The sequence below is a fragment of the Schistosoma haematobium genome, chromosome 1 (assembly GCF_000699445.3).
Source record: "Schistosoma haematobium chromosome 1, whole genome shotgun sequence".
NCBI classification, from domain to species: Eukaryota; Metazoa; Platyhelminthes; class Trematoda; order Strigeidida; family Schistosomatidae; genus Schistosoma; species Schistosoma haematobium.
In genome coordinates, this window is record NC_067196.1 from 3,004,477 (window position 1) to 3,017,200 (window position 12,724).

The window sequence follows — 12,724 nt, forward strand, 5'->3', positions numbered from 1 at the left end:
TGTTGGCCATATTACCGCTCAATCATTCAATCTGTAGTCAGATAAAAATGACATTAAAAAGACAAGTTGATGAATGATGTGTGGAATTACAAAGTGTGAAAAATAAATGTTACTCTATCTTTTTCTGGATAGATCACCTACAGATTGTTCATAAGGAAATGTTTGATTTCGTTAGAACACAGGAAAGTACTTCAATACACAATCCTAGTCAGTGAAAGAAAAACAATCAAAAGAAGAGTGAATTAATATGCTTGCAGCCATTGTTAATTATGAACTAGAACAACGCAAATTTACTCATTTAATTCGTCTATTCTGATTGGCATTTTCTTAACAAGACTTCTTTCTACGGAATTGAGTTATTGACCAATTTCGCAACCCTCCACCCTCACTCAGATTTGGGACCGCAATACCTCTAAAAGATGCAGAGTTAAAGTAAATTTAGTTCATGTAAAACGTGGGAACTTAAAGGACCTTACGCAATGAGCGATAGAAAGAAATAAGATGACAGTTCAAATGACCTGACAACATAGATGGGGAATTCTAGCGAAAGATGTATAGTGGCAGTTAGTAGGATGGAGGACTCAAGTTTCGTTTTTTACTTAAAATGCTTGTAAATTGAGGCCAAATCGAAGCAGTCCGCAGAGTATGCACCTATGTCGATGAAAGCCTGACTGATTATAGTCCTAAACAACAATGAAAAGATTGAAGTAAGCAATACCAAGTGAATTTAAGCTTCACTCCAATGTTCAAACAGGTGGTTATCAGGACTTAGTAGCTAAGTGTATAACGTGATGGCATTTGACGCGAAAGAAACAAGGTTCAAGTCCTGGAATAAACATCAGCTCTGGGATGCAAGTATTTCCAGCTTATAAGTCACAAATAGGGCAAAATGTAAGTCGTCGATTCTACTATCAATCTTTGTCTGTATAAATGTTACATTAACGAAAGAGGGAACAAAAATGTGATGAGTTCATTTTGTAATGCAATATTCGGTAATTGTGTTAGTTCTAACCAAAGTTATGAAAAGTCGGAAGCATCCAAAAGAAAGGTTTTCAACCATGTAACGATATCTAGGAAGAAATCCAATTTTAATTTAAAATCTGAATATTGATGTTATGTATACCTATGGCTTCTGGTGTTTGTTATATATTACTACCATATAGTATATTCAGTAGAAATGTAGAATAGACGTGTTGAGAATAAAAGAAAAAGGAATGTTCCCGCCCCTGGATGTAGCTCTGTCATAAGTGGTCTAACATAACTTACAAATAAATGCATGCATTACTCATCCGGCAGAACATGATGTAAACCTACTCAGGGAAAATAGTAGAGCATCTATCCAATTAAGGATTTCAATATCGGGTAATCTTGGTTGAGCTCATTGATTAACTTACTTAAAATACAGCGTTATTTGAATAGTATCAATTTATCTTTTTCTTTGTACTGTTATCATCATTAGATCACATGACAGATTCTAACTGAATTCTTGACTTCTGATTTCAAACACCTTCGATATTATTATAATAACGATTATCGAGGTGATCGATGAACGAAAAATAAACATTATAATATGTAGAATACTTAGTAACACTCTACCAGCATTTAATGATGAGCAATCTGTTGACCAAGAGATTACAACTCTTACATCCAGTAAATTCACAGGCGTATCGTTCAATGCTAAGACTATATGTCAAGCTATAAAATGTCGTACAACTACAACAAGTATATGAACCGACAGTTTCACCCTCATATTCCTTAGTTATGTGGCGATAATACACCTAACATACTTTTTGGTGTATGCGCTATATTCTCAGACCAGGCGTGCATCCGAATAACTGGATGAACGGCTACATTACCACACAGTATGAGACTAAAGACCGAAGTGACGCTACTAACTACAGATCAATACATATCATTTTAGCAATTCTATGACACATGGAGGCTGTAATATACGGTATCTCAGGTTGTTTTCCAACTCATTACCTTATTCCTAAACCACAACGTGGTTTTTAAAAAGGCGGTCGCACAAAGTCGTCTGGTATAATCAAGTCATTCGGCGATGTATCACACAGCATGATATATCATAAAATATACGAAATACATGGCCCTTTACTATGCTGGCGTAAATCATTCTTAAATGATTGTTACCGAATTCAAACACATCAGCACTTAAGGGAGTAACTAGTGGGGTTATTCAGGGATTGTACCAGGACCTCTTATATTCGTAATATACGTTGACAGCATCTGTAGCTGAGGAAACTTAGAAAAGACATCATTGTATTCTGATGACCTGAAGGAAACGTACTTATGCCACAAGAACGAAATATTCAACATTTCTAATTCGTACGGCGGGAGTAAAACGAGATGGACGAATCTTGCAGCTGATGGGTTGTAAATGTCTAGCCAACAGCTCCGGATAACGTCCATCTATGAGAACTAACGAAGGCCAGTTCAAAATTAGATCGCTCTGTAATAATATGAAAACTCGTAATCTGACATTGATTGTCGTTAACCGTATTGTTTTTCCGACTAACAAGTAAATCCTTGAGCATCACTACACCTTGACATTCAACGACCACATGAGTAATCGTGCCATATTACTATATTTTATTATCGCGATTTGCGCTATTATGAATGTGCATGTTAATCGCTGGTAACGAAGCTTGAGTTGTTGGATCAGCATCGCTTTAATGATTAAGCTCTTGAGAGTTTGTCCCTCAATCAATCGCTGGACATGCGACCGACATTTCATCTAAAGTAGAGTCTGTTGCGGATCAAAAACTGGTTTCTTTCAAATACTTTTACTGAGTATTTTGTTGAGTACTCTCAGCATTCTGAATAATATTCACACGATGATGTGTATAAGGCTTGCAGACGACAGGTTTTAGATGTCTAGCCAGCAGCTTCGGATATCAGTCAACTAATTCCATGCGTCTTATGGAATTCTACAGAGAGTGCGCGAAATGCGATCAAAAGTTTTGATCCAGAGTTAGGTTATGTACAGTAAAACTTGAGTATTCGGACTGATAGAATAGGCCAAGAAACTCTGAAAATTTTCGAAATTACATATGTATATGTGAATATCAAATGGAAACCATATTAGGTGATAATTTGTCTTCTTGTTTCACAGATATTTTATTGAAACTCTCTATAATCGATTCAGTCATTCTGGTTCGTCTGCTTTTAAGCACATTGAGTTCGAAGTGATGGTGAGAAACAAACATTCAAGCGTCCACACAGATCATGTCAATTGATCATTCAACCAGACAATGGAGTACAATCATATACAGTGTTTGATGATCTAGTAAGTCTGAATAGCCATTTCAATAGTCTTGTAGTTTGTGCAGCAGCAATAAAACGAGATGGACATATCGTGTAAGAAGTATCAAGTCCAAACTAATCCTATGCCCGTTCTAAGTCGTATGCAGCAACCTGTGATTATATTTTGAAGTGGATGATATTCCAGTGTCTGAATGTTATATTATTATAGACCTTGAATTTTGGATGTTTACCTGACTTCAATTTTTCAACACATAACACTTAAGTCAGATCGACAGCACATGTGGGCTTCGTATCTTGCCATTTCCATGACAGTGAGTCTCTACTAGTAACATAGACAGTTTGTGTCTTCCCAACGCTAAGCTTCTTCAAAAGAAAACCTAACATTTCAAGTGTTATGTAAAGTCGAAAACAATTGCGTAGTAAATCTGTTCCTAATTATTTCAGTTCGCCTATGTGCTCAAGATGCCGATTTCAGTAGTTCACATCACACTTAGATGCTAGCAATAAAAAGAAACAAATACTGGTCCCTTGAAACTTCTTTCTCTGTGTTAGGTTTTTATATTATCATCTTTGGTACTAGATTCGAAAATCCAGTGTCTTCGATTCGTCTGCTTTTATAAACGCCAAATTGAGTTTGAAGTGACGGAGAGAAGCAAACACAGAACATGTCAATTAATCATCCAATCAGACAATGTTTTATGATCTAGCAAATATGAATAGCCAGAAGGAATTACTACCCATAATGAAAGAAAGCATTTCGGAATTCGTTTCAACAACCACTGTGAATTAATTCCGTATCTGAATAGACTCATTCGATTAACATGATATGATGCCAACAAATGACTTCAAAACCGAATATTATTATTAGGCTGATTTGATCATCATATGGTTGTAATAGCGTACTCAATGGATTTTCGTATCACTTTAAAACAGCGTTTACCATATTCAACGGTGTTTAGGCAAAATTTACCTTTTGAAAACCTTAAAATTAAATGATTCGTCAATTCTCATATATAAATTCATTATTAAACTTGGTAACACATTGGAAGCAATAATAATTAGTTATCCTACGAAGTTTACAGACAATTATTGCTTTAGTCTATTTCCTTTCATTGGAGATCCAGAGATACAAATAAGAACATTTATTGTGGTTCACTTCTAAAGACATAAATGTATCTCATAAGACTTTCGACACGATTTCTAGAATTTAAATCACTTTTAATTACAGAACCATCGCACCATCTGTGAACAAATTTGACCATGTGCTTCACGACATCTACTTTTCAAGAGTTCACCGATTTACCGATAGCAGTCTGTGACTAACGAGTGAACAATCTTGCAACTAGATGTGTACCACTTGTGGGATTTATCAACGATTGTTTGCAAGATGCATTAAGAGTCTATCGTCACGATTTACTGTGAAAAATTCAATATAATTGTCCTTACACAAATATCTTTTAAATTATGCTTCAGAAATACGAAATAACAGAAACAGTAGACACGTTTCAACTTTATTATTAAACATAGGTTTAACTGTAACAAATTTACGCAGTAATCAATATGGAGGGAATACGAACTGATTTGGACAGTCGCCGAGGGAATGGCAGTCCACGTAATGATGTGTAAGATTGAAGCAAATCCTCACCTCTTCCAGGAGACGCACTCCACTCTGGAAAAATGAGAGAACGGCAGAGTTAAGCCAATATTTCACAATGATCGAAATCAAGTTCAGCTCTAAAGGTATCAATTAACATAAGTGTATTATAAACTTCATGTGTCGGAACGATTGTTTGTCTACCCATTTCATTATGACTAGATGTTGTGCATAATTCGTAAATGACAAATGTCCACGAATTGTTATTAAACATATAATGTGTAAGATTACTACAATTATCGCGTTCGCATTTAGCAATATCTGATTGTTATAAGCGAAGATGAATACTGCCTGGTAGTGGACACACGTTTCATCCTATTTAGGACTGCTCAGCTGGACGTACTTGCATCCCTGGGTTGATGTTCACTTCAAGACTCGAACCTTGTAGCTATCGCGCCAATCACCATCACGTTATCCACCTAGTTACTGAATCCTGATAGCCACCTGTTTGTGCAATGGGGTGAAGTTTGATTCCACTTGCATTTGTTCGCATCCACTGTTAGTCACAATCAATATCTGCTTATAAAGCTCGTGAATTAAGACAATATCGAGGCAGGTTTGTTGGTTCATATTTTCACTTCAAATCAGTTACAATATGCTTTCAACTTCACTTATTGTCTAACTACATTCTTATTAACAGTTTGCTGAAATACCGTTTACCAGTTATATAACATTCTGGAAAGTCGAATGGTACGATAAAAAAACGTGTTTTATTTTTACATTCGTAAAGGAATCGATTACTGATTACTGATACACTCACCTGTCCGATTACATTGGTGCACTTCAAGAAACCATGGTGACCGTATTCTTTCTTCAGTACGTTCTGAAAATCGCTTGCCTGTGAAAAATAGAACGAAAATTCATTTCTAATATGTATGAAATATAATGATTACAATGCTTTTGCAACAATATTTAAAAGTAATGGAGATGGTTAATTAAATGACGTAACGTCACAAACAGTTGCAAATACAGTCATGAAGGTATGAGACACAAGTGAAGAGGGAGGTGGATATTTTCAAATGTGAAGTAGTAGAGGCACACAGAGGCGACCAGACTGGGGAAACCATCCTCTACATATAAAGAAAACCACTACTACTAGTAATAATAATAATAATAATAATAATAATAATAGTGGTAGTAGTAGTATTTGCTCACAGTTTTCTTACTGAAAAAAGCTACAGCTTACAAAATTTCAATTCTGATGTGAACGGATTCACGTACCTTTCACTGTGTTGGATATGTGATTATCCAAGTGTAGCTTGTTTCGTGAAATAATAGTCGTTTATCTAGAGTAGCAAAACATTTACTGTTCTTGCCTGTTAACCATTGAAGTTCTTAATCCTTGTTTTGTCAGTTCTAACTGACGTCGACATTCGGTTCATGAAGCCATCACACTAGTTTAGTATCAGTGATCACACTGACAGATTTCGTACAACATTCGCATCACTTTGAATAGTTAGTAGGTATCTCTTGGAGTCGGCCAATTATGTTAAAATATCCCCTCAAATTCAATGGAAATTCGTTATTTAACAACAAACGGTAACACGGTTGATTGTTCAATGAAATGTTCCTTTTAAATGAGTTCACACTCTATCTGATCATGCATAATTATAGATGTGACCGACGTTTGAACTGGGTTAGATCCCAACCATTATTTTATCGAGCATATATGATGGTGCAGTCATGAAAATTGATTTATTCTCTAAGACTTACATCATATTTCATGGAAGCATGCGGTGTGATACCATGTTTTTTCAGATTACTAAAATAATAGAAAACAAATATAAACAAAGATATAAGATGTAATTGGCTAATTTAACAAGTATTCACTTACACAGTAACATTAGACATCCGGTTTTTACTCATCAGACATCGGTTGTTTAATCAACCGATACGCATGATCAAATTATATGCTCTTCTCAGTCGTATTACTGAAAACAACTGAAGAGCCTCATTTCAGTCGAAAATGGGCGTCCTCAATCCCACTTATGGGACATAACGCATCTGTTCATAGTCAGTATGATTAGTTTGTTTCACAAGTCGATCACGAATATGAGGACGATCAATATGGCTAACTATATGTTATCATAAATTTATTACAACATGGATCACTTACTCCAGTAGTTTCAGTTTTTCATCTCGTCAATACCAAATTTGAAGTACCGATATTGATTACCGATTAGAGGGTCCTGTAGTGCACACCTGCCATGTATGTCAAATTCATATTTCCTATAAGTGGACACAGTTGAAAATATTTCATAAAGTAACCAAATGTAATTTGAAAAGTACACGATAACGGCCTAAACTGTCTTCGAAAACGAACATCATGAGTTTATTGTTTGTTGAAAGACTCCTAGTTTCAATCATCTGAAAGTTGAAGATTCAGCATAAAGTGCCTTATCATTTTTAAGTTGATTTTTCTGTGATGTTTTACTCACAAGACTTATACATAATTGAAATTTGTTCGACGACAAATCGAAAACATGAATGACAACACGATGGCTTCTAACAACGTCAATTCAATGAAACAATACAGGAAGTCTTTGTCAACTCTGTCACATTCATCAGTCAACAAAGCATATCGTCGAGGGTTGATTTCCATTTGCAGATCATTCTGCTTTCGACAGAACACACATCTTCATCTGAAGTTCGTTTTCCGAGCCAAAATATCATCACTGCATGGCTTCTTTACACAAAACCACTTCAACTTAGTAACTATCAAACGTTCTCATCTGCTCAATGATGTTTGCGTTTACGGAGTGTGGTTCAATGGCCAGTTACATTGGGGATCATGACCAGAAAACTATATCGTTTAATCGACAGAGAACGTTGTTTAATCCCCGGAAGAAATATTCGGTTAATGAAATATTATCAGATCTCTTACCAAAATACAGCTGGATAGCTGTAATTTTTCAAAAATGGCCACAGTTTTTTAGATCGCCTAGTAGTCCCTGAAATAGAATGAGAGAATAAATTTAAAGAATGGCCTTAGTGAATTATTGCATCGGAAAATCTGCTACGAACAAGCGAAATTAAACACTTTTGTTCGCAGCATCATTGTAAAATTCCACGTTTATTCCCATCCGGTGATGAACATCGCTCGAGGATCAAAAATCGATCAAACTTTAGCATTATCTGCTTATAGAAAATAGCAATTAGCTCAATCACTACCAAGCAGTGGCTGATACAAATCCAGTGGTTTGCTTGACATTCGATAAGTTAATTAAAATGAGATAGTGTGAACATGATTAAAAATGGCTGAAATTTATATCTGACTAACCTGCAATTGTGCTATATCAAATTGTTCTTTCGATTTACACTTTGGATTTTTATGACGTGCAATTTTGGGCCTTAAAAAATGATATACAAAATACATTACAGTTAACCAAATATTTACATCCATTCACTGAGTTGTATATTTTGGAAATTTGATTGCTTATATTTATCAATAAACAGCTATAATTTCAGTGTAAAATGTGTGTATCATTCGGAATAATTAAATCATAGTAGTTGCAAAGCGTATATGAGTGTGCCCACTTAAATCTATTCAACGCCATTATATTGATTCACAGCATGCATTATTGTTGTTACGGTGGTCAGAAAACTTACTGTTCCTTAGTGAAACAGTGGAACTGAGACCAAATGTAATTTGATGCTGATCGATGAGCTCCACAATTTAAATTTACTCCGTCGCACGGACGCGCTGAAAACGACAAGTCAATGCTAGGCACTCAACTCATCATTCAACACTATTTCATAAATAATAAGTTCAATGTTTTCAAGAATGCTGTTTGACATGAGTGTACAACAATGTAATGTTGAAACCTGTAGGCATTTCGGATAAGCTCTTATTATAAAATCGTACTAATGGTCATTGGATCTAACATAGCAGGTCGGAAGTTTACAGACATAGTGCCCAATGATTATCCATGACATTGCTTGTGTATATTCGACAACATTACAAAGCACATATTTCATAAATTAGATGTAATCTTACCACATTCCATGAATAGTAAAACCATCTAATTCTTTCGGTGGAGCACTCTAAAAGGAAGAATTTCAAATAATTATTACTCAGTTGAACAACGATGTATGTGAATATAATATGTGTTGAAGCTTATCAAATGCGATTCAAGTGACTAGATAATTTTTCAAAGTGAAATAAGTTGCTTCGGCCATTTGCCTTCAAAAGCTGATCCTTGATATACACTCGAAATAACCCATACCCAAGCTGACAGACCTAAACACTGGAAATGTCATTGTGTTCAGTTTCAAGCAATCTTTGGCAGTGATGTGCCTAATTGTCCTGATTCAATCCAATCAATATACAGTTAGAATCCCCATGTTTGGTGAAATAAAGTATTACCTCTACAAAGTGAGCGTAACCTGTCAATGAATATCACAATGATCAGTACTCGATCAGCGAATGACTCTGGTCCATATCCACGAACGGAAGAGAATCGTACAGATTGATTTCATTGTATATTAATCAATAAAATTCATCTGTGAAACGTGAATCGATAGATTCAAGTTCATGGTAAAGGATAACATTTCAAGTAAACGAAAGTTTTATTACTTTTTGCGCCAGATAATACGATGGTGGCCAAGTCACAGCAAACAAGTAGTATTCAAAGTTGACTTGACCGTATCCTACATGTAGGATGATAACAAGTGTTGACACAAGGAAACACAGTGACCTGCAAACAATAGACAATTAACATGGTCGATGAAGTGCAAAACACATCTTTGAAAAATACGAAGACAGTGAAAACCGCTAATTGACTGGAATATTTTTGTACGAAACTTGATTACGGGAGATCGTTCACTCGACAGATTGTTGATGAATAAATCTTACATACCAGATTGCAATCAACAGTTTAGAGAATCAATATTTCTAGCATAACTTTTAATATATCTCGTCCCAGTACTTTGTTAAGGGGAATAGATCATTGCGTTCTCATGTTAACGAAATCAAGTACACTTTATATGCAGAGATTGATGATGAAGGACGTGGAATCCAAGGCGAGCGTTTCGTCTTATTTGGAACTTGTCAGTTGAATACACTTCTATCACAGACTCGAATTCAGCTCAGCTCAGCTCTCATGACCATATACATCAAACACATTATTTTAACTATCATGTGAAGCTAACATCACATTTATCAGTGATTTTCAGTCCAACTGTTTATTGTGTGAGCTCGGCAGTTATATACAATACCAGTGTGTACTATGTTCGTTATGCGAAACGATCATCTAGTCCGAAGCAATATGAATGGTTTCATTAGGAGTTTTATGACTAATAAACGTTTGACGAACCATTTCTTCGTAGTATGATTAGTTTAACGTCGAAACTCATTGAAATCAGACTGGATCGTGCTCTCGATTAAAATAGAAAATAATCGTTTTGCGAGAATCTGTCGGAAACCTTTTCCACAATCCGTGAGATGTTGCAACGGTAAGTACATACCAAAACAGAATACTTAGCAAGGACGCCGTCGTATTGGCAGATATATGTGTCTCATTTAACCCATATAAAAGATTTATTCGGTCAAGCACTGAATCAAGTGAAGAACAAAGTCAATAAATGAAAAAACGTGATTGAGAAAAGAAACGACTAGCTCCTCATTCCAAAAATAAAGAATGGTTTATCACTCTTACCTGATTCGTAGATAACAGTAATTGTCAAACAGGCAATAAAAACAAGACCTCAACTCACTGTACTCTCATCATCAATTCAAATCTGCTGATGTATTGTGATAACTGAGCACACAATCTTTCCAACACTGTTATATATACACTGAAATTTACATGATTTTAACCAGTGAAAGAAGATGGCACGTTTGCAGAACACATAATGTAATTATTAATACTGATCTCATAATCTCATATAATCTCACTCACCGTGCTCAGTTCCGTAAAAACACGATTTCTTTACACGTTTACATGAAGCACATCACGTGATACTCATTGACGGTCCTCGTTTTTCTCCATGTATGTTTCTAGTCGGATCCAATTCATCAAACCATGAACCATCTGATAATCAATGAAGAACTACTGCATCATCATTTCAGCGTTCTCATTTTAGTGTTCCTTGTCTCTACGACAGTCCTCTCACTAGTACGAGCCATGTTACATGTTTCACTCAAATCATCAGCTATTATCTGACAGTTTCCAAGCTCATCATTATCACACCTATCACCTCCTCATATATGTTATTATTGTTATTATTATAAGAAGCTTTATTCAACATTATACTTTTGGTACAACATAGAATTCTCAGCATAAAGTATTTCAACAAGTTTCTTTTTCTTATATCTTGATCGATTATGACGATAAATTTCGAATGGTGACCAGTTAGATGTTAGGGATTCGGTTATCCACGATTGATTAATGTTCATTCGTTTCATTGCATATTGCCAGCCACCATGATGTCGCTGATTGTACCTTTCGGTATCCCGTATAGCGAAAGGTTGTAAACTTTTCATAAACGCGCCCGAATAGATTGCGAGCACAATAGACATATTGACGTGCTAAAACAAACAACAAAACAGATAACTTGAAGAAATATCTAGATCAAAGGAACAGGTAGCCTAGATATTCAAGCAATAAAGAATGATTGTTCTGTATTGTGTTGACTGACGTTTAGTTTTGAGCTCTGTTCTTTAGATAAGTCCAACCATTGACGCTTGGTTAACCACCGATTCACATGTATCTCGTGTAGGATGAAGAAAATACTTCACTGAATAGACTGATCGATTCCTCAATGAATTGTCAACTAGATAATTATTTTGCCAACAGACACTGACAGAAATGTGAAATAACGACAATTCGATGTGAGGAATTCTCTTTTTCCCTAAGTTTCTTACTCATTAACCTCGGGAGTGTTTAAAGTTGATTTCATCCTAAATTGTTTTGCGGCCTCATAGGTATTAAAAGTTGGTACTGATAATTATTTGGTCAAGTAGTGAATTTAGATGATCGACTCATTGTCGAATGAGGCCTGACCAATAATGCTTCTGCACACAGGTTTCAGTTAAAGGACGGAGACTTGACGATGTCAATCTAGTCTATAAAACATTGGTTTGTGCTGGTTTCGAGAACAGTCGCTTGACTTCAAGAACCGTTTTGAAGCACATCTGTGGTTGCGTGGTGTGACTAGAAATCCCTAGACAACACGATGCACATATTGCACATGCTTAACTTCCAAGTCATCCATAAAAACTAACGAAGGCGAGTTCAGAATTAGATCGCTCTGTAATAATATGAAAACTCGTAATCTGACATTGATTGTCGTTAACCGTATTGTTTTTCCGACGAACAAGTAAATCCTTGAGCATCACTACACCTTGACATTCAACGATCACATGAGTAATCGTGCCATATTACTATATTTTATTATCGCGATTTGCGCTATTATGAATGTGCATGTTAATCGCTGGTAACGAAGCTTGAGTTGTTGGATCAGCATCGCTTTATTGATTAAGCTCTTGAGAGCTTGCCTCCTACTCAATCTCTGGGCATCCAACCGAGATTTCATCTTATGTAAATTCTGTGGCGGATCAAAAACTGGTTTCTTTCAAATACCCTTGCTAAGTATGTTGTTGAGTACTTTCAGCATTCTGAATATTATCCACACGATGATGTGTATAAGGCTTGCGGTCGACAGGTTTTAGATGTCTAGCCAGCAGCTTCGGATATCAGTCAACTAATTCCATGCGTCAATTGGAATTCTACAGAGCGTGCGCGAAATGCGATCAAAAGATTTAATGCAGGGATAGTTTATGTACAG

The 12,724-nt window shown here is 35.8% G+C and overlaps 1 protein-coding gene across 1 annotated transcript; it reads right to left on the minus strand.

The window, feature by feature from the left end:
- Positions 1–7,848: 7,848 nt before the first annotated feature.
- Positions 7,849–10,665, minus strand: MS3_00010008 (uncharacterized protein; the record flags this gene model as incomplete). The annotated part of the gene is made up of 5 exons (XM_051218339.1): positions 7,849–7,887; positions 8,217–8,286; positions 8,934–8,980; positions 9,513–9,633; positions 10,652–10,665. The coding sequence occupies 5 exons, from the start codon at positions 10,663–10,665 to the stop codon at positions 7,849–7,851; spliced, it is 291 nt and encodes a 96-aa protein (XP_051072916.1).
- Between the last annotated feature and the right edge of the window lie 2,059 nt (positions 10,666–12,724).